A 22,546-nucleotide genomic window follows, 5' to 3' on the forward strand; every position below is an offset into this window, starting at 1 on the left:
ATTGGATTAGGAAATAATTCAGTTGAGTTTATCCAGTTTTAGGATTTATGCCAAATGAGTGTGGCGTTTCTATGGTGAGCTAGTTAATGTGCTGTGGAGCTGAACAGAAACAAATTACGTATTTAGGACCATTAATAATCCATTTGATCAACTATTGTAACATAAGAAACAGATTCAGTCTTGGGTTTTGTAAATAAAATGACCACAGAATAGCTCACAGATCTAATAGAAGCCGAGTAAGTAAAACATTACGTGACAATGTAAAGTAATCCTTGTCAGAGACCTCTAATGTCCAGATCTGAATATTGGCCACTACTTCTGAGTGCTGAATTTGCAGGTATCCACAATGAAGGAATATTTTCCTGTTTTATAAGAACCTCCATTCAAGGCCATATCCTTAATGGATGTAAATTAGTGCAACTCCATTGAAGTAGATGGAACTGTGTGGGCTTATACCAGCTGAGAATCTGCTTCTCTGGTCCTTAAAATGTTTACGTTCATTGTGTCCTGAATTCTCTAGAGCAGGAAATTAAAGATGCATATCTAGGCATGTGAAAAGACCCCTACAAATTGGCTATAAAATAACAGGCAGCTTTAAGGTTTTGAGCTGGGGTTCTTTTTATTATTATGACATCCTGAACCAGACGAGCAACTTAAGATAACTTCTGCCCTAAAGCAGAATCGCAGAGGCACAATTCTGAATATATCTACTGTATTTTCTGTGGAGAATCAAATGTCAGATTTATTATATGGATGGTCTTCTCCTTCTTTCCTGCTCTCTATAATGCTACTTTTTCCCTTCCTCCCCACCTTGCTATTTTCTCTTTTCTAGCCTTTGTGTCACCCACTGTGTCCCCTTTCTCATGGTATTTTCAGGATGATGGGTACAATACTGATTCCATTTAAGTCAGTGGGAGTATTGCCTAGTTCAATGAAACCAATATTTCACTTGGTGCTTTCAAATCTCCTACCTTTATGGAAATTCCTATACAATTGAATAGAAATATTGAACTAAAGATGTGAATAATACTATAAGACAAGGTGACATGAAAAATAGTAATAAGTGATTTGCAAAGTGTTTTAAGCACTCTATCATTAATATTGTCTATAAGGAAAATCAGTAAAATTCGTCATCTGTTTTGCTCAACAATGAGGCTAACTTTGTCAAAATGAATCTGTAAAAGGTAGCCAACGTGTATTACAAACCCAGAAAATAAATGGGACTAGGATTTAAAAAATAGAAAACAAAGAAAAGAAAAATACTTCAATTTTAATTAGATGAAACTGAATATTTCATGTTGTGTTATTCAAGGTGGTATAGGAGACATTTTTAAAATTAGCAGTCTATTGATTTAAACCATCTATTTCACTTAGACTATGTCTAGACAGCAGGGCTATTCGGGGATACTGGATGTATCCTGAAATAGTAATTCTGTCTCTTTAAAGGTGCCCGTTATTTCAAAATATATTTTGAAATTACGGGCGTGCTATTCCTGCATTCCTGTAACCCTCATTCCGTAAGGGTTAAATGACTTGTCGGAATAGTGCTTTATTTTGAAATAAGCTATTTCAAAATAACCCCAAAATAAGCTATGCAATTTGCTTAGCTCAAATTGTTTTGCTTATTTTGAGGTAATATTGCTGTGTAGTCTCACCCTTACAGAGAAATCGGGCAAGACCAGACTGTTTCACAGAAATTGTTGCCTCTTGACTACTTTATAATAAGTGTTCTGGATTTAAGATTAATGTTCTTTAGCATAACTATCTAGCTACCAATGCAATTAATTTTTTTGAATACAGATCAAGTCTCATTCAAAGTGATTGAAAATGCATGTATCTGTGTTTCAAATTGCTGCAAACATTGTAGGTCACATACTGCTATAAAAAAAAGGCTGTACCTTATTAACTGGGAACAGTATCGTCCTGTGATATATATGCAGTTCCTTCTTAATTGCTTTACCAGGAAAGGGAAGAACCTGCTAAAGCCAGATTCTGTGGGCAAACTTGGTAAAAAGTATTTCATGCCACTTATTCTATGTGATTCTTCCTAAAAGGAAACAGACGTCACTGATTTACCGCTTGCCTTCTTGCCTTTTTGATGATAGCTTTATTGATAAACATTTTGGATAAAAACACATAGTTCAAAAGGGACACAATGTGTGCTGTAAAGATAGGGACAAAATGATATACTATAGTTGGAAAAAGACAGGTCTAATGACAATGACCGAAAAAGAGAACACTGATCATATAAACTTCTTCTGTCACATCAGTTAAGAATGTGGCAATTTCCATTCACTTTTTACCTTTTGCAGAGTTTAATCGACTTGCCACACAAGAAAATACTAAGTTAATTGCTCTTGATTGTCTAATTAGAAAACATTCCTGCCTGAAGAAGTGTCCAGTAAATTCTCATGTATTTTATTATTGCCTTTTAATTCTTTATCTAATAAAAAAGTGTAATTTGAATGAATTTAGAAGTACTACAGCCCCGTAAGTTGAGGTATATGATTTTAAAATGTACCAAGTATTTTACTTAGTACTTAATGCCTAAATAATATTGGGTTCAACATAACAAGCAACTGCAGTTAAGATAATGTGTCTAATTGCCTGTATCATTACCCATTGGTGAAAGAACACAAAGCTATATCCTTTATGAGAAGTGATTTTATCAAAACATAGCTTCTTTCATGTAAGGGGATGTCTAGCTTAGATGTTTCATAGTGTCATCCTGGCTTGTAGTGGCTTTCAATTCTGGGTCATTGTTTCTAGTAGCCACCTCAAATTGGTAAGAATCCAAGTTCAGTAGTACAATCTGCTGCCATAAATTTGCGTAAGTGAAATGAGGTGGTGGTACCAGTCCAGTTCTTAATGGCTAGCTGTCCATATATTGTAAAGAGCATTTTGAGGTGATGTTAATTGACTTCTTAGTTATCAGTCTCAGAGGAAAGGCCCAGGAATAAACATACAGGAGCCAAATTATCTTCCCACCCTCAGAGGTAGTCACTCTGGATCAGTGGTGAGGCACATTGTTGGAGTAACGTATGAAGTGCTTCCTTATGCTTTTGCTGCATTTGTTCTATAGGGAACCACAGGAATTTTGTCTCCAGGGGAGGTCAGCTGTAGGATTCACCATTCTCTGTTCAAAGTAAGAATGGTGGGGCACCATTCCCCTCCCCTGGACTGGTTTGTCTGACCAGCATTTCTGTAAATTGTACAGTAGCTGGTGGTGGCTTGATATGCTATGCTATCTCAACAACTGTTAGTCCTGCATCTTTCATCAACACTAAATTAATTCACCAACAAAAGATGTATTAATTTTATCACATGCTGACAGAGATAGTGCAATCATCAAGAGCTGACGTTCAGATAATGAAGGGAACCTGATTTAGCAATACATGCATTGTATGTCCATATTTTGTTATTTCACATCTCCTCTACTGCATTCATCAAAAAATAAAAGAACCTATTAAATACTTGTCATGATAGTTTCGTTACTGTACTTTTTAATATCTTTTTTCTCTAATTTGTGAACGAGATAAGGAAATATTAATCTGTGAATATACTTAAGTCCCTTGCTGATGGAAGTGAAATGGGGAACATTCGAACCTCATTTAATGTGATAACATAAGCCACAGACAGGTATTTGCAGGCACCGTAAATGAAAAAAATAGTTCTCCAACAAGACAGGAACACAGCTAAATTTATTCTTTCTATTTGTGAAACCCCCGTCCCCCACAAAAAATGCCACCCAACACAGAGTTGATTAACTTGTTTGTTGAAACAGCAACATTTGAAAACAAACAAACATAAGACCGGATCCAAAGCCCTTTGAAATGAATGAAATAATTCCCTTTGTCTTCAATGGTTTTTTTTTTGATAATTCCCACATTGCAATTTTTATTGTTGTAATTCAAGTTTCATAGTTCACTTTCCATAGTAGAATCACCAGCATACAGTATAATAAACTGGAAATAATGATTTTATTATTTTCCTGATAATTAATTATTTTATAGTTTACAAAATTATTCCCAAGCTGTATATATTTGTGGCACTATGATTCCCTATGTAGTATTTTAATTACAAAAATGATTAATCTTTCAATGAAAACAAATAGTCCCTCTGGTGTTCATATGATTGTTTTCCTAAGTGTGTTTTTGTATTTCTATTTTTGCTATGTTTACAGAACTTTTATCACCTACTGTGGATTTCAAAAATATTAATTTATTGGTAGCAGTGTTAATAAACCTGTAGTTCAAGAAATGGAATTTACAAGTTCATGTCATGAATGTTATAAAGAATCAGTTTCTGGAGAACAAGAAGCAATGTGGGTGCAGGAGGTTACAACATGGGAGAATCTGGAAGCCCAGGAGAGAAATCCTTTATAAGGTTCTTAAAGGGCATATTTTAAAATTCTCAATAGATATGAAGCTCTCTCAGGGCACTATAGAATGTTATTTGGGGAAACATGGGAGAGAACAAAGCTCTCAGACAGCTTCATACTGTCCAGTGACTCGAGGTTTCGGAAGTTTTGGATGCCTATCTGAAGGGATCTAGACTCTAGGCTTTGGAGAATTGGCTGGAAATCTCACATGATAAGGTTCACTCTGTTTCAGCCTAGCTATAAACACTGAAATAAAAGGTGTTGGGGGGTTGTTTGGTGTGGCTGCTTCTGCTCTTGGCTGAAACGAGGAAGTGCAGAGGCATATATGTGTTTTGTTCTTTAAAATTTATACATACATTAGGGTATATCTAGACTACAGGCTTTTGTCAACAGAAGTTTTGTCGACAGATACTGTTGACAAAGCTTCTGTCAACAAAGCAAGTCGCTTTGTCAACATGACAGTGTAGATGCAATAACGCCTTCTGTTGACAGAACACTGGCGACAAAAGGCATTATTCCTCGTAGAATGAGGTTTACAGCTGTCAACAAAAGTGCTGAGTTCTGTCGACATTACGTCGACAGAACTCAGCATCAGTGTAGACACAGATATAGTTTTGTCGACAATAGTCCACTTTTGTCGACAAAACCCTGTAGTCTAGACATACTCTTAGAGTGCAAGTTTTGGGGGTCAGAGCTGCATCGGACCTAGCAAATGAGAGTTCTGATCCTACACTTAGAGCTTTGGATCCTACTTTAATATAAATAATAATAGTACCGGTTGGACCTCTCTGATCCGGCACCATCAGGACTTGATGCTCAGGAACGAGAGAATTTGCCAGACCAAAGGAGGTCTCCTGCCACCAGCTCCCAGGACTCTCTTAAGAACAGATTAAGAGCTATTTAGAAAAGTTAAGTATCAGAGGGGTAGCCGTGTTAGTCTGAATCTGCAAAAGCGACGAGGAGTCCTGTGGCACCTTATAGACCAACTGAAGTGTAGGAGCATAAGCTTTCGTGGGCAAAGACCCACTTCGTCAGATGCATGTAGTGGAAATTTCCAGAGGCAGGAATAAATATGCAGGCCAGGATCAGGCTGGAGATGACCAGGTGGATCCAATCAAGGAGGATGAGGCCCACTTCTAGCAGCTGATCTGGAGGTGTGAATTCCAAGAGAATAGAAGCTGCTTTTGTAGTTAGCAAGCCATTCACAGTCTTTGTTTAATCCAGAGTTGATTGTGTCAAACTTAAAGATGAACTGTAGCTCAGCAGTTTCTCTTTGAAGTCTGGTCCTGAAGTTTTTTTGCTGCAGGATGGCTACTTTTAGATCTGCAATTGTGTGTCCAGGAAGAAAAGTTAGACATACACCAATCCATGGGGACAGATTGAATGCATCCAAAGGTACTGAGAGAGTTGGCAGATGTTGTTATAGAGCCTTTGGCCATTATCTTTGAAAACTCATGGCAATCAAGGGAGGTCCCAGATGAATGGAAAAAGGCATATATAGTGCCCATCTTTTAAAAAAGAGAAGAAGGACAGTCCAGGGAACTACAGAGCAGTCAGCCTCACCTCAGTCCCTGGAAAAATCATGGATCCTCAAGGAATCCATTTTGATGCACTTGTAAGAAAGGAAAGTGATCAGGAATGTTCAGCATGGATTCACCAAGGTCAAGTCATGCCTGACCAACCTGATTGCCCTCTATGATGAGGTAACTGGCTCTGAGGAGATGGGGAAGTTGGTGGATGTGATATACCTTTCCTTTAGCACAGCTTTTGTTACTCTCTCCTACATAATTCTTGCCAACAAGTTAAGGAAGTATGGATTGGATAAATGGACTGTGAGGTGGATAGAAAGCTGGCTAGATTGTCAGGCTCAACGGGTCGTGATCAGTGGTTTGATGTCTGATTGGCGGTCGGTTTCAAGCAGAGTGCCCCAAAGATTGGTTCTAGGGCTGGTTTTGTTCAACATCTTTATTAATGACCTGGATGAGGGGATGGATTGCACTCCCAGCAAGTTTGCAGATGGCACTAAGCTGGGGGAGAGGAAGATATGTTGGAGTGCATGGATAGGGTCCAGAGTGACCTAGACATTGGAGGATTGGGCCACAAGAAATCTAATGAGGTTCAACAAATACAAGTGCAGAGTCCTGCCCTTGGGACAGAAGAATCCCAAGCATAGTTACAGGCTGGGGACCGACTGGCTAAGCAGCAGTTTGGCAGAAAAGGACTTGGGGATTACAATGGATGAGAAGCTGGATACGAGTCAATAATGTGTCCTTGTAGCCAAGATGGCTAATGCTGTATTAGGGTGCATTAGAAGGAGCATTGCCAGCAGATCCAGAGAAGTGATTATTCCCCTTTATTCGTCTCTGGTGAGGTCACATCTGAAGTATTGCATCCAGTTTTGGGGGCCCCTACTACAGAAAGGATGTGAATGCGTTGGAGAGGGCCCAGCAGAGGGCAATGAAAATTATTAGAGGGATGGAGCACATCACCTATGAGGAGAGGCTGAGGGATTTGGGCTTGTTTAGTCTGCAGAAGCGAAGAGTGAGGGGGGATTTGATGGCAGCATTTAACTACCTGAAGAGAGATTCCAAAGAGGATGGAGAGAGGCTGTTCTCAGTGGTGACGGATGGCAGAACAAGGAGCAATGGTCTCAAGTTGCAGTGTGGGAGGGCTAGGTTGGATATTAGGAAAAACTGTTTCATTAGGAGGGTGGTAAAGAACTGGAATAGGTTACCTAGGGAGGTTGTGGAATCTCTGTTTGTGGAGGTTTTAAAGTCCCAGCTTGACAAAGCCCTGGCTGGGCTGATTTTTTGGGGTTGGTCCTGTTTTGGGAAGGGACTGGACTTGATGACCTCCTGAGGTCTCTTCGGGTACGTCTAAACTACATGGCTCCGTCAATGGAGCCATGTAGGTTTGTTGTTTTGGCAAAGGCAAATGAAGCTGCGATTTAAATGATCGCGGCTTCATTTAAAATTTACATGGCTTCCGCACTGAGCCGACAAACAGCTGATCAGCTGTTTGTCTGCTCAGCGCGCTAGTCTGGACGCTCCCCTGCCGACATCAAAGCCCTTTGTCGGCAGCCACTCCAGAGAGGTGGCGGCCCGCAAGCGGATGTCCTGGCGTTGCAGAGCAGGGGCGAGCCAGACACAGAGCTCCTAGAAGGTGGCCTTCCGCATCCAGAAGTTTCGGAGCCACTGGTCATCGTCCCACTACTGCATAACTAGCCAGTCCCACCAGTCAGAATTGGTGTCCAGCCTCCAAACTCGCCTCTCCATAAATAAGTTTGGGGGCAAGGGCAGCAGGGCTGCAGCTTGAGTGAGAGGCTCAAAGCTGGGCGCAGGATCCAGCTCTGCTGCAGAAGTCATGAAGCTCTTCTGAGCATGCAGCAGAAGCAATCGCCTTCCCAGGAGCAGCTCAGACTCTCTGGCCAAAAAGCACAAAAGTGAAAAGCCAAAAACCAAACCTGCAAATAAACTGCTGTGGTGTCCAAGGAAGCAGGGAAACCAGAGCAAGAACTGCAGCGGCTTGGCTTTCCCTTGAGGAGGTAGGCAAGCCAGAAACAGGAGTAGAGCAATGGCTGTCCAGGAGGATCCCATTAAGCATGCATCTCTGCAGGGAGCATGCAGCAGTGCCTGGGCTGTAAGGCTGCCCCTGTGACCTTCCAGAAGCACTTCCGGGTGCCTTCTTTTGTCGACAGAGTGTCCAGCAGTCTGGATGCTCTTTGTCAGCAAAGCGGGTCACTTCGTCTAGCCGCTTGATGTAGGCTAGACGCTCTTTGTCAACAAAGTTTCTGTCAACAGAAGCTTTGTCGACAAAAGCCTGTAGTCTAGACGTACCCTTAATGTGTGTTTAATCCTGCAGTATGAGAAGAAAGCTACATTTTCTAATATTTGAATACTGAAAATGTTGTTGTCCTAAAAGTTTTTAATGCACTTTTGCATTTTAAAGGGAGAGGTTTTTTTCATAATCTACAGACATGAAGGAGTTATCACTGGTTTAAAAAGTTATGCTACATAACAGTGGTAAGAGAAATAGTAAGAGCTAGGACCACCAAATTCATGAATTTAGCCTGTAGTACATTTTTCCTGTGATGAAGGTTGGATTACTTGAGCGAAATCATGACCACAGTGAAGTCAGTGGGATGTTAGCCAGGTATTTCAATTGGGCAGTATTTCCCACTCCGGTCAAATGTAAGTCCCATAGTTGTCTCCCCAAAAGAAAGGAAGTATTCCTTCATTTTATGATTGTAAAGGAAGGTCTTAGTCAAGCTGGAGTATCCTTCTTAAGAAATCATGTTGAGGATGGCATCACCGTATCTTCCTCTGTTCTTTCCCTACAGCTCTCTCTCGCTCTCTTCTCATACTTTGCATCCTCTTTAATATAAGGGGAATCAAATTGTGTCCATCTGGTGAAGGTTTCATGTGGTTTTTGAAGCAATTAAGTAGGACTTTCGATGTTGTTCCCTCAGTCCGTGGGGTCCTTAGGATATGAAATAGATGAGCTACATTTCTTTATCCATAGTACGGACAGATTTTGAGATGTTTATGGAAAAAGGAAAAATATTTGTGTGTGAATCTTTTTATTAGTACAGAGCCCACATATTACAGTGCTGGATGAATGGTTTAAGATGAAAAACCAGCCAGTATACATTTTTTTCTCTTTCTTTCTATTCAGTAATGCATCTATGCACACAGACAACCCTCTCTCTTCAAGTTTTCAAATGTAAACTATCTTGAAAAATACGGTTTAATAAGATGTTATTGGAATAAAGAATCCCAATCCTGGATCTGGAGATGATCAGGGTTCTCTGAAGTCCAAAGGAAGCTCTGGTTATTCTGTTTCCTTCCTCATAGGGAGGGAAACCTCATGATCATTTTAGTCTGATCTCTTGTACTTTGCAGGCCACAGAACCTCACTCAGTCCTCAAATAGACTTCTGATCTCTGGATGAGTTACTGAAGTCCTCAAATCCTGGTTTAAAGACATCAAGTTATAGAAAATTCATCGTTTGCACTAGTTTAAACCTACAAGTGACCCATGCCCCCTCCTTGTGCTGGGGAAGGCCTGGGGAAAATTCCTTCCCCATCTCAAGTATGGCAGTTAGTTAGACCTTGATCACGTGGGCAAGACACACCAGGCAGATACCTATGGGTACGTCTACACTAGCTTGTTAGTTCAAGCTAGGTAGGGTAATTAGGGCAAGCGGAGTTGCAAATGAAGCCCGGGATTTAAATATCCCAGGCTTCATTTGCATGTTCCCGGGTGCCGCCATTTTTAAATCCCCGTTAGTCCGAACTCTGTGCCCACGGCTACACGCAGCACGGAATAGGTAGTTCAAATTAAAGATCCTAATTCGAACTACCGTTACTACTCATTCCACGAGGATGAGGCACAGCGTTCGGACTAAGGGGGATTTAAAAATGGCGGCGCCCAGGAACATGCATATTTAAACATATTTAAATCCTGGGCTTCATTTGCAACTCCGCTTGCACTAATTACCCTACCTAGCTTGAACTAACGAGCTAGTGTAGACGTACCCTATGGGATTATCCAGAATCTTTCAGAAGCTGTCTTGTGAATTTGCATTAATTAACCAGATATAACTTGCATATTATAGTCTGTGCTTGACTTTCTAGAGGCAAGTTCTGGTAATGCACATAAATGCTAAACCAAAATCTTTTCTGTAAGATCAATTTGGATGAATAAAATGGAAACTCTATTCTTTCCTGTACTCGTACTCTTGGGCCAGATTCTTACCAGTGCTCCTCACATGCAGGTCCAGTTGTCTGCAATTAGAGCTGCAGCTACTCAGCACTCAGTTGATCAGGGGTTCTCCATCTGTTAACCATTGTTGGCAGCATACGTAGCCCACAATGTGTGATGTGGGCTACATCCAATACTTCCGGAATGGCCGGGAGGATGTCACATGGGCCACAGCTGTGTGCTAATTGGGCTGCGGATTGAGAACCATTGCCATAGATGTATTCTATTTGTGCAGCTATAAAGGGATACCCAGATGCCAAAGGTGCAGCATGAAGCCAAGAAGCATAGGGTTCTAACAACATTTTACAATTGCTTTTATTGTTTTGATTATAGTCAAAAAAAATTGTAAAACTTGGTAAATTAATCCTACCTTCGTGCTTATCCTGAGCACCTACACAATCAAAACCTTTAAAAACAATGAGGAGTCCTGTAGCACCTTAAAGACTAACAGATTTATTTGGGCATAAGCTTTGTAGTGCCCAAATAAATCTGTTAGTCTTCAAGATGCCACAGGTCCCATAATGTAAGAACTAGGGGTCACCAAGGCTATGTCCACCCAACAGCGTTATTTTGGAATAACTGACGTTATTCTGAAATAACACAGTCCATGTCTACACAGCAAGCAGTTATTTCAACATGATGTCGAAATAATGGCAAGCTGGAGGACTTCTTATTCCGAATCCTGTAACCCTCATGTTATGAGGAGTAAGGGAAACTGAAGGGAGAGTGTTCTAAACTTGGACTTCCTGCTGTGTAGACAGCACCAAAAGCTGAAACATGCTATTTTGACTTAGGCTATGCAGTTGACATAGCTCAAGTTGCATAGCTTATTTTGGCTTTTGCCCTGCTATGTAGACATACCCCAAATGAAATTACTAGGTAGTAAGTTTAAAACAAACAAAAGGAAGTTTTTCTTCACGCAGCGCACAATCAACCTGTGGAACTCCTTGCCAGAGGATGTTGTAAAGACTAGGACTTTAACAGGGTTCAAGAAAGAACTAGATACATTCATGAAGGTTAGGTCCATCAATGGTTATTAGCCAGGATGGGTAGGAATGATGTCCCTAGCCTTTGTCAAAAGCTGGAAATGGATGACAGGAGAGGGATCATGTGATGATTACCTGTTCTGTTCACTCCCTCTGGGGCAGCTAGCATTGGCCACTATTGGAAGACAGGATTCTGGGTTAGATAGACCTTTGCTCTGACCCAGCATGGCTGTTCTTATGTCTCCTAATTGTTTATGTAGATACCAACTAACATTGTAACCCCCGTGATGCCTTTGTCATGTCAGTCAGAAACTGTTCCTCTTTCCATAGATATAGAGAGAGATCTATAGCTTGAAATCCTTACTTGTGATTTCAGTGGGAGTTAGGATTGTATGAAGGCTGTAGAAGCTAATATGTGGATAGACAAGTTTTTTCATACATATGAATTTTAGTTCCCTTCCTGTTCTTAGATATGACAAACTGCCTACTACATCTGCCAGGTCTTGCAGCACATGGATTTTTTTAATATAATAAATTAACAAGTAACTAACCTTACCTGTTTTTTTTTCCAGAGAATAAAACACACAAGTATTTTAATTTAAAAAAAAAGAATTAGTCAGAGTTACATTACCAAGCAGGATTTATGAGACTCACCATTAAAAGTTTCACAAGCTTAATTGCTTATAGTTGCCCGCTAAATAGAAAAAATACCCTAGCATTGCTATATGCTTAGGTTTACCAGAATTTTATTTTTGATTTTTCATCATTTTGATGGATAATATGGGTTTATTTTTAAGCCTTTTTCACATTTTCACAGTTGAATAGAATTATGTAAGAGTCTGACAATAATGACAGTAGCTGGTACGATTCAAAAAGTTAGCTATATAATGTTAAAAAACAAACTCTCAACATCATATGTCAAAATCAAACTCTTATGTTCTTAAGCAGCATTTTTCTTACTTTCCCTCTATTTGTGTTTTGATTACTATCAGTGGAAATATTTTTCATAAGATTGTGTGTGTACAATTAAATAGATGCTTTTTCAACATTTACCAGTAAAAAACTGAATTCTTCCAAGCCTACATATGCTGTATGAGTCCTCTGCTATCCACCCAGTTAATTTTCAAATTACACATTATGTTCCTAAACTTCACAGTAAGCATCCCCCTGTGGGTAATCCAATGATTGGAATTATGTCTCCCTTGAAAACCATTTGGCATCTTTACTATTGACATTTCAACAGGATTTGCAAGATTTCATGTCTCTCGTTTGTTCATTCTAAAGAATTATTTATTTTCAAAATGCACTGCAAAGCATGCTGAAGTAGAGAAAATGAATGTTTTTAAAACACCCAAAGTTCAGAATCTATTTTATAACACACTGAGCTTTCCCCCATTGACTCCCAGCCCAAACTAAAGTTTTGATGAGAATTTTGTGGTCTGAGATGTAACAAACGATTGGCGCAAAGTATTATTGATGGATATTATAAACTCTGTAGTTTTATTGAAGAAGCTGACAAGTAATGTGGATGTAATCAGCAGACTGTACCTTAATGAGGAATCTGGTGATGCTTTTTATGCTCTCATGCTTTGGCTAAAAACGCTGTAAAAATTCTAAATGGAGGACTATAGAAGTGATCAATGCAAGATGATCAAAACACAATGAGAGGCACATTTTCCTTTCTTATGTGGAGGCCTCTTTCAGACTGGTCATCTAATGAATGTCAAATTAAAATATAATAGACTTATTGGTTTCCAGACAGCCATCTTTCTACAGCTTTATTATTAACAATAATTTAATCTTTGCCAGCACTTTTTTTCATTCCTCAGCCCTTGATATGCAGATTTTTAAAAGTAGCTACTTAAGAAATAAATCCAGGTCATAAAGTTAAACCTTTATTAAAAGTGTTCCAAATTAAAAATAATGGAAACCCAGGATAACTATGGTATGCATTGCAGTCCTGCTCTGCAGGTATTTGAATTAAAATTTAATAGTTGTAAATAGAAAGTTGTTTAGCTATTATTTTCTTTCTCAGTATTTTATAATAACCCATATTTTACAGTGTGTGAAGTTTCACTTTGCTTCCCAGAAATACGTGAGAAAGGAGGGTATAATGATATGGCTAAACTAAAAAAAAAAAAAAGTTACATGAAATATATTATTTGTATCAGCCAACATCCAAAGATACAGAAACTCTTCATTTTAGTAATACGTGTCTCAGAAAATAAGAGATCCAGAAAACAAATGGACTTAAAGATATCACAATAGAAAGCATATAGCATGCATTACAATGCAATGGTAAAATTACAATAAAAATTAATATACTATTGTGGGGCTTGATCCTTCACTACTGTCGTTACTAATTGGTATTCTAAGTTCTTGCTTGTGCCTTTTACATAGTGCTGTGTTAGCAGCAGTGCAGAGCCACCACTCCCCAAGGGGAGACAGAAGAGACACAATGCCTTCAGCAGTGCTCAGGTGCAGGGTGGGTGCAGCTTTTCTGGGGTGCAGTTTATTAGCCTTGGTAAACTTAATAAACTTCATTGGATTGTAAAAACAATGAGTAGTCCTGTGGCACCTTAGAGACTATTGAAAATGTATAGTATCATGTACTTTTGTGGATAAGACCCATTTCATCAGATGAGTTGGAATAGAAATAACAGAATCCAAGATATATACAACAGCAAAAGAAGTACCTGTCAATTGTAGGACTCCTGCTAATGAAGCTATTTAAGTGGTCTGGATGTGTCCTGTATATAGCTGGAGACCTTAGAAAAATTTCACAGGGATTTCAACAATTTGTACCCCAAACTTAGCCTGGACTAGTCCACATAACGGAGCCACTTCCTTGACACTGTAGTACAAATAAATGATGTTCACATAAACACCACCCTATACCGGAAACCTACTGACTGTTATTCTTACCTGCATGCCTCTCACTTCCATCCAAGACATATCACATGATCCATTGTCTACCACCATGTTCTAAGATACGATTAGATTTGCTCCATTCCCACAGACAGAGACAAACACCTACAAGATCTTTATCAGGAATTCTTAAAACTTAAATATCCACCTGGATATTGAAAGAGCTAGACAAGTACACAGAGGTCAATTACTTCAAGACAGGCCCAAGAAGGAAAATAACACCACCATTTACACCTACATGACATAAAACCCCCAGCTTAAATCCCTCCAGCACATTATTGACAACCCACAATCTATCCTGGAAAACAATCCCTCATTCTTATAGACCTTGAGACAGGTCAGTCCTCACCTACACACAACCTCTGCCCTCCCCAAAGTGAAGCAAATTGTTTCCAGCAGCCACACACCACACCTCAGGGGGAGGTTCCTCATGCTCACCCAGGAAACTACAAATTTGACACACATGCTGGGCTTGATTCTGTTATTTCCACTTCAATTCATCTGATGATGTGGGTTTACCAAGGAAAGCTCATGATAATTTTGTTAGGCTCTAAGGGTGTGTCTAGACTTCAGGGTTTTTTTTGAAAAAAGTGACTTTTTTCCGAAAAAGCTTTACCTGTGTCTAGACTATCGCTGCGTTCTGTTGACAAAAATCGAAAGAACGCAGCGGTTTTGTCGATGGCGACAAACCTCATTCTATGAGGAATAATGCGTTTTTTGAAAGTCATCTTTCAAAAAAAGGCACTATTGCATAAAAAGGGCTTTTTTGAAAGAGCATCTAGACTCTCGTTCGAAAAAATGAGCTGCTTTTTCGAAAAATCTTCTTTTTGTCTAGACGCTCTTTTTTGAAAGAGGCTTGCAGTCTAGACGTAGCCTAAGAGTATGTATACACTGCGGTATAAGATTGAATTAAGATACACAACTTCATCTACCTTAATTGCGTATCTGAAGTCGAAGTACCTTAACTCAACTTTTGGCACTGGCCATACAGCAGGAAGTCAAAGGAAGAACACTCTTCCTTTAACTTCCCTTACTCCTTGTGAAATGAGGGTTACAGTAGTCAGAGTAAGAAGTCTGCCATCTCAAAATTACTTTGAAATAACACTGCTGTGTAAATGTGCCCTAAGGTGCCACAGTACTACTTGTTGTTTTTAAAGTTACCGACTAATATGGTTACCCTTCTGAGACTTTCATTGGATTGTGTGCATGAAAGAGGAGTACTTGCAAATCCCAGACCCTTTTGAAGGATCAGATGCCTAGAGGAATACAGGCAGTCCCCGAGTTACGCGGATCCGACTTACGTCGGATACGCAGTTACGAACGGGGTTTGCTCCTGGTCTGCTGGAGACCAGCAGACCAGGGAGATGGGGAGCAAAGCCGCGGAGCACGCGGGCAGCGGACAGCCCAGACGCGCCGCGGCTGTTCCACTGCCGGCGTCCTCCGAGGCTTTGCTCCCCATCTCCCTGGTCTGCTGGAGAGCCGCGGTGCGTCTGGGCTGTCCCGCTGCCCCCGTGCTCCGCGGCTTTGCTCCGGACGCCTGTGGTACAGCAGCTGGGGCGCTGCCAGTTGGTCCCGTAGCGCCGCTCTGGGCACTACTGGACCAACCCAGCAGCACCCCAGCTGCTCTGCCCCAGGCGTCCTGATTCAGCCACTGCTGGTCAGTTTCAGCAGCGGCTGAATCAGGACGCCTGGGGCAGAGCAGCTGGGGTGCTGCTGGGTTGGTCCAGTAGCGCCGAGGAGCGGCACTACTGGAGCAACCCAGCAGCACCCCAGCTGCTCTGCCCCAGGCGTCCCCAAGTCAGCCGCTGCTGAAACTGACCAGTGCTGACTTCAGGAAGCCCGAGGCAGAGTTGCTCTGCCACGGGCTTCCTGGAATCAGCCGCTGATCACTTTCAGCAGCAACTGACTTGGGGACGCCTAGGGTTCTTAAGTTGAATCTGTATGTAAGAACTGGCGTCCAGATTCAGCCTGTTGAAACTCATCAGCGGCTGATTCCAGGAAGCGTGGGGCAGAGCAACTCTGCCTCGGGCTTCCTGTAGTCAGCCGCTGGTCAGTTTCAGCAGCGGCTGAATCTAGATGCCAGTTCCGACTTACATACAGATTCAACTTAAGAACAAACCTACGGTTCCTATCTTGTACGTAACCCGGGGACTGCCTGTAGTAACTGAGCAGTCTTTATCTTCCCTTAAGAGCAGGGATTATAATGATAGTTAACCTCTACATAGCCTGCACAAAGTGGAGGTTTCTTTTTGCCTTCTCTCACAGGTAAGTATAATCTGGCCTTAGCTAGACACTTCTGTCACTGTTTTTGCTATGTCACATTGTTATGAAGTTATAGTTTGTTAAACAGATCTATATTAAATTCACGGCTTGTGGTGGAGGGAATCCCGTAGGCTGAAATCTAATACCCTCATTGCAGTTGCTGTAGTCTGAAACCTGTACTGTTTAGTTACTGATTTCTTTTTAAAGGTAAACAGATTTATTTCTATTAAAAATGTTTTCTTGCAGGAGCTGAGGGAATAAATCACAATGAATTATGTGTACTTTGCTTGCATAATATTCTTGTGCAGCTCCCTCATGGATTCCTCACATATCACTTGTTGTTAAAATATATTTGGTGAATGTATTTGAAAATTTCCTGGGCCAATAGCATTTCTGGCACCACCACTGTGTCTGTTTGTTACTAAAAGGATTACTAAGTCCTGTCTAACTTCAATACTCACTTCTTTGTTGTGTTTAGAATTCTAATATTCTCCCATTTGATAACACTGAACCAACTATATGAACATATGTATTTTATTCTGCTCATGATTTCATCCCCATCTAGTCAAGGGACCTTTTTTTGACAGGAGGGGAAATACAAGTAAAAGATGGTTTTGTCTCTCATTTGTGTCAGTTTATGATGCAGAACAATGCAAACTGACTTAATGTCACTAACATGCCACAAATTCTGTTTGATTTAGACTTGAAAACTGGCAGTTTAAGATTACCATTGCTTCTTAATAATAAATGACTATTATTAATTCATTACATATAACCATAGTATGTGTGTTTTGTTACATAGTTCCATTAAAACAATAATTTCTTATTATGTTCCCAGCATGGAGACATCTCCTAGAAGTAGGCTTCACCAACAGGTTTACACTTGTTCTACTTCCCCTAAGGCAAAATATCAGCACTGGCATAGAAAAGGAGAGAAACCCAAAATTTAGGCTTAGCTGTTTAACCTGGAAAGGATCAGCCACGGAAGATGCCCTACACCCCCTCAGGCTCTTGGGGGAATGTCTACACTACAGAGGATTTTTTCGGAAAAACTTCAGTTACTTCCACACTGCAGTTGCATTCTTCTGAAAGAAAACCAAAAGAACAGAGGGCTTTTTCCAACATTGGTAATCCTCATTCTATGAGGAAGAATCCTTTTTCCGAAAGATCTTTTTCAAGAAAAGGCGTGTGTGGATGGGGAAGAGGATGTTCTTTTGAAAGAAGAGGAAAGAGGAAAAATCACAAGTGGCCTGGTGGCCACTCCATCCATAGTAATCACAGCTGAAATGCAAGTGCAGATGCTATCTTTTGAAAAAGCAGATGGCTTTTTTGATGTGCTTTTGCAGTGTAGATGCTCTCTTTTGGAAGAAGTTTTTCCAGAAGATCTCTTCCGGAAAAGTTTCTTCCAAAAGAAGCCTGCAGTCTAGACATAGCCTGTGTGTTCTGCTCACAGCTCTCCTCTTTTGGAGTATATATGTTGCTACAGTGTGGTCATTGAGCTAATGTTATACTGGATCAAATCTGGGTCCATGTTGTCCAGTACCCTGCAACAGTCTGCAACAGTAGCCAAAACCAAATGTTTCAGAGGAAGTCTATGAATTCTTGCAGCCATGCGTTGAACAGAGGTTGTGGTTGAATGGTATATAATACCTATACCCTTGTTTTGGGATTAGATAGTTACTTTAGAACCATGTAAGTGTAAAGGTAGTCACGTTTCACACAAATATGCAACAGGATCTTCCTATTCTATTTTATGTATCTTACAGATAGGGTACAATGGAGTATGAATACTTGTCACCCCAAGCACTTCTACAGAACAGAATTTTGCAGATGTTTGGCAAAATGTATATTCTGTAAAGGAAAATTAAACATTTGCCAAAGTCTGCATTAAGAATAATTGAAATATTTGGCAAACCAAGATATTTTTTGGTTCATAAATTGTAGGGGTGGTGGTTCTACATAGTGTAGCTGTTGTGATAATCTGTATCCACTTCAGTTCTTTGCAGTTTCCAAACCACTAAATAAAGATTCACATGAATGTGAAGGAAGTTCAGAAAACCACTTCCCTGTTATCCATGTGTATTCAATGTACCCGTCTGGCTAGCTGAGACAGAATCACAACATGATATTCTGTGAAAAATGAGTTTTCTATTGTAGCTTTGTATTTTTCTCTTCCTGCAAAATAAAATTCACATATTTAAATGTCAGGTTTTTTAAGTTGTTTTTTTACACATGTATTGATGCAATTTGCAATATTTTTTGTTCTTGCAATATTGACTGATTCCATTAAATCAGAGGCTATACGGCAGTATAATCCAGATACATGAATGTATTTGTATACATGTTTAACAATCTGAAAACTAGTATATAAAAATGATTTCTTGTGATCAGCATTTGAGAGTGTGTTTTTTTTTCCTTCCCCTGATAGCACTGAGGAGTCGATCAGGACGGTCCATCATCAATGGAAATTGGGCAATTGATCGACCCGGGAGATATGAAGGAGGAGGAACTATGTTCACATATAAACGCCCAAATGAAATCTCAAGCACTGCAGGGGAGTCCTTTTTAGCAGAGGGTCCAACAAACGAGATTCTGGATGTCTATGTAAGTCTGTCAAATTCAGATTAATCTTGCTGGTGTAAAACAAAAATTCTGGTCTTTGTTCACACACGTCACTGAAAACATAAGCAATAACAATAAATAAATGCCAGCATTCAGTTTAATCCTTAAAGATGACTGTTTTAGATGTTACAATAAAGGTCCTTTGCTGGTACCTCTGAATTGCCTCTGATCATAAGAAATCTAAACAGTAAAAGGTACTTGTGTTACCCCAAGAGTTTAGCGACCCAGGAAAACCAATTTTATTTGTTGAGTAAAATCAGTGGCAAAGTATACTATATTCTTTATTTCATGAGAGCTGGATTTCCTCCAGACACTTTTCTACTGAAGCTAATTTGACTTAGTTTAGATTTATAGTTACTCAAATCAAATGTGTGAAGCAGGTCAAGAGCTCTGGCAGATTCAAGCTTTTTTGGTTCTATATTTTTAAAAACTATATATATAAATGAAAGCTACTGTATGTATTAGATGAATCATTCCTGGGCAGTGTTGTAACAGCATGCTGCATTTGGAAATCCTGAGCAGCAGACACTCTGCAAAGCCATCACAGAACCAAATTGCAGGGGAATCCAGGCTCCGTTGAATTCAATGGCAAAAGTATTGATTTCAATGGAATCAGAATTTCACTCAGTGAATTTTTGCTATTATTCAACATTGAAATAAAAATGCAATTGTGCATTAATATAGCATACTATAAATACATTGTGCATATAGGCATATTCATACCCCCATAACAAATATAAAATAAAATATATTGGCTGTAAGGCCACATGTAGTGTAGGTATACAGTCCAAGTTGATAATATTGGTTGTTTTAATTGGCCAGCGTTTGATTGTCATTAATCTCAACAAGTGATGACACATAATACAAAAATTAGTGCATGACATTTTTATAGAAAGTGCATTGGCTCCAATAACTGGAAAAGTTACAAATGGCAAAATAATTAAAATTAACAAATGTATTGCTTTATTTACAAATTGTATTATTAATGTATTGCTTTAATGAGGCATAGCATGTGAGATGGGGAATGATTTTTGATTTGTTGTGATGTGAATTTTTGACAATCAGATAAATGGGCATGTTACCAAAGGGGAAAAAAAGGATATTATGACACTTACATAAAGAATATTGGGTGGTGTGAGCTGAGATGCTGTGAAGTTTTTATTGCCAAGAAATTGGTGCAGAAGGTACAATGACTGCTTTTCCCAGAGAGAGAAAGGAAAGGAGCCATGTGTGATTCATGCAGGTGCTCCTAAATAAGTATAATCAAAAACTTTACAGCACCCTAAATTATTCATCATAATAAAATGCATTTTGGTTTTTAGAACTCTTATATCTCATGGCCCATTTGTGCCTCTATTATTTATTGATTTAATCTTTCCCTGTTTCTCTCCCTTCTTTTTTTCCCCTTTGTGGCATCTTATTTGCCATGAAAATAGCAAGGTTGTCATGGGTTTGGGCAGAGCTTAGTGACTTGAATTGTGGGTTCTTGCTGTGGACTGGCCCCCTGGTTTGGCATCACTCCTCCCCTTCCTCATGTTTCCTGTAGGATGCTAGGACCATTAAAGGCTCATCTAGGCTGGTCTATAGATCAGCATTCTCCCCTTCACAGCATTTTGGGGTGCCTGAGGAGCCATCTGTGCTGCTGTGTTCTACGATGGGGATCAGAAAGTTTTAGATGAAAGAAAATTATAGGAGTTTTGTTAATAGCATAATCACCCTCGCCTGGGTTATGACTTCCTAGTTTCGCAAAGATAGCTAATATTAGCATAAACCAGTATTCAATTCCTCAACCTCCCTGAACTTGGCAGTTCTGGTCTTACAATTTCTGAATCTTCTACTTCTCTTTAGCTCCGAACCCTGGGAGCTTTGTATGCAGGTGAAGGGCTATGAAGATGGTAATTCTGCTTTATCAGTAGAGTAGTGAGTGCTATAAAAGGGGACAACTTGGTATATGAGAGAACACAGGAGTTAATAAGAACATAAGAGTGAACATAGTGGGACACATCTATCTAGCCCAGTGATCTCTAACCTTTTAAAGCATAAGATCACTTTTTGAATTTAAGTGCAATCCAGGATCTACCACAAACCCAAACACCCTTGCCCCACCTCCTTCCCACCTCTTCCCTGAAGCTCCGCTCCTGCTCACTCGATCCTCCCTCCCCTGTTCTCACTCGCTTTTATCAAGCTTGGGGCAGGGGTTTGATGTGCAGGAGGGGTTCAGGACTGGGGCTGGGATTCGGAATGCGAGCTCCAGCTAGGGACCGCTTACCCGGGGTGGCTTCTGGGTGGTGATGCAGGAAGCTAATGTAGGCTCACTCCTACCCTGGTCCTGCACCACTCCCAAAGCAGCCAGCAAACTCTCTCCATTCCTAGAATCATATTATTCTATGATTCTATGGCTGGAAGGGACCTCGAGAGGTCATCGAGTCCCGCCCCTCACCCTCAAGGCAGGACCAAGCTCCGTCTACACCATCCCTGACAGATGTCTATCTAACCTGTTCTTAAATATCTCCAGAGAGGGAGATTCCATCACCTCCCTTGGCAATTTATTCCAATATTTGACCACCCTGACAGTTAGGAATTTTTTCCTAATGTCCAATCTAAACCTCCCCTGCTGCACTTTAAGCCCATTGCTCCTTGTCCTGTCCTCAGAAACCAAGAGGAACAAATTTTCTCCTTCCTCCTTGTGACACCCTTTTAGATATTTGAAAACCGCTATCATGTCCCCCCTTAATCTTCTTTTTTCCAAACTAAACAAGCCCAGTTCATGAAGCCTGGCTTCATAGGTCATGTTCTCTAGACCTTTAATCATTCTTGTCGCTCTTCTCTGTACCCTTTCCAATTTCTCCACATCTGTCTTGAAATGGACACAGTACTCCAGCTGAGGCCTAACTAGTGCAGAGTAGAGCGGCAGAATGACTTCACGAGTTTTGCTTACAACACACCTGTTGATACAACCGAGAATCATATTTGCTTTTTTTGCAACAGCATCACACTGTTGACTCATATTCAACTTGTGGTCCACTATGACCCCTAGATCCCTTTCCGCCATGCTCCTTCCTAGACAGTCGCTTCCCATCTTGTATGTATGGAACTGATTGTTCCTTCCTAAGTGGAGCACTTTGCATTTCTCTTTATTAAACCTCATCCTGTTTACCTCTGACCATTTCTCTAACTTGCTAAGGTCATTTTGAATTATGTCCCTATCCTCCAAAGAAGTTGCAACCCCACCCAGTTTGGTATCATCTGCAAACTTAATAAGCGTACTCTCTATCCCAATATCTACATCATTGATGAAGATATTGAACAGTACGGGTCCCAAAACAGACCCTTGTGGAACTCCACTTGTTATCCCTTTCCAGCAGGATTTAGCACCGTTAACAACAACTCTCTGACTTCGGTTATCCAGCCAATTATGCACCCACCTTATCGTGGCCCTATCTAAGTTATATTTGCCTAGTTTATCAATAAGAATATCATGCGAGACCGTATCAAATGCCTTACTAAAGTCTAGGTATATGACATCCACTGCTTCTCCCTTATCCACAAGGCTCGTTATCTTATCAAAGAAAGCTATCAGATTAGTTTGGCATGACTTGTTCTTC

General features: G+C 40.2%; 1 protein-coding gene across 3 annotated transcripts in view; it reads left to right on the top strand.

The window, feature by feature from the left end:
* Positions 1–22,546, top strand: part of THSD4 (thrombospondin type 1 domain containing 4) — a 680,148-nt gene that overhangs the window by 546,685 nt on the left and 110,917 nt on the right. For all 3 annotated transcript variants that reach the window (XM_075897742.1, XM_075897743.1, XM_075897744.1), the window contains one exon: positions 18,748–18,923. In XM_075897742.1, the coding sequence (XP_075753857.1) occupies positions 18,748–18,923 (176 nt within the window). The remainder of the gene's footprint in view (positions 1–18,747; positions 18,924–22,546) is intronic.

This window comes from Pelodiscus sinensis, chromosome 14 (assembly GCF_049634645.1).
Source record: "Pelodiscus sinensis isolate JC-2024 chromosome 14, ASM4963464v1, whole genome shotgun sequence".
Taxonomy (NCBI): domain Eukaryota; kingdom Metazoa; phylum Chordata; order Testudines; family Trionychidae; genus Pelodiscus; species Pelodiscus sinensis.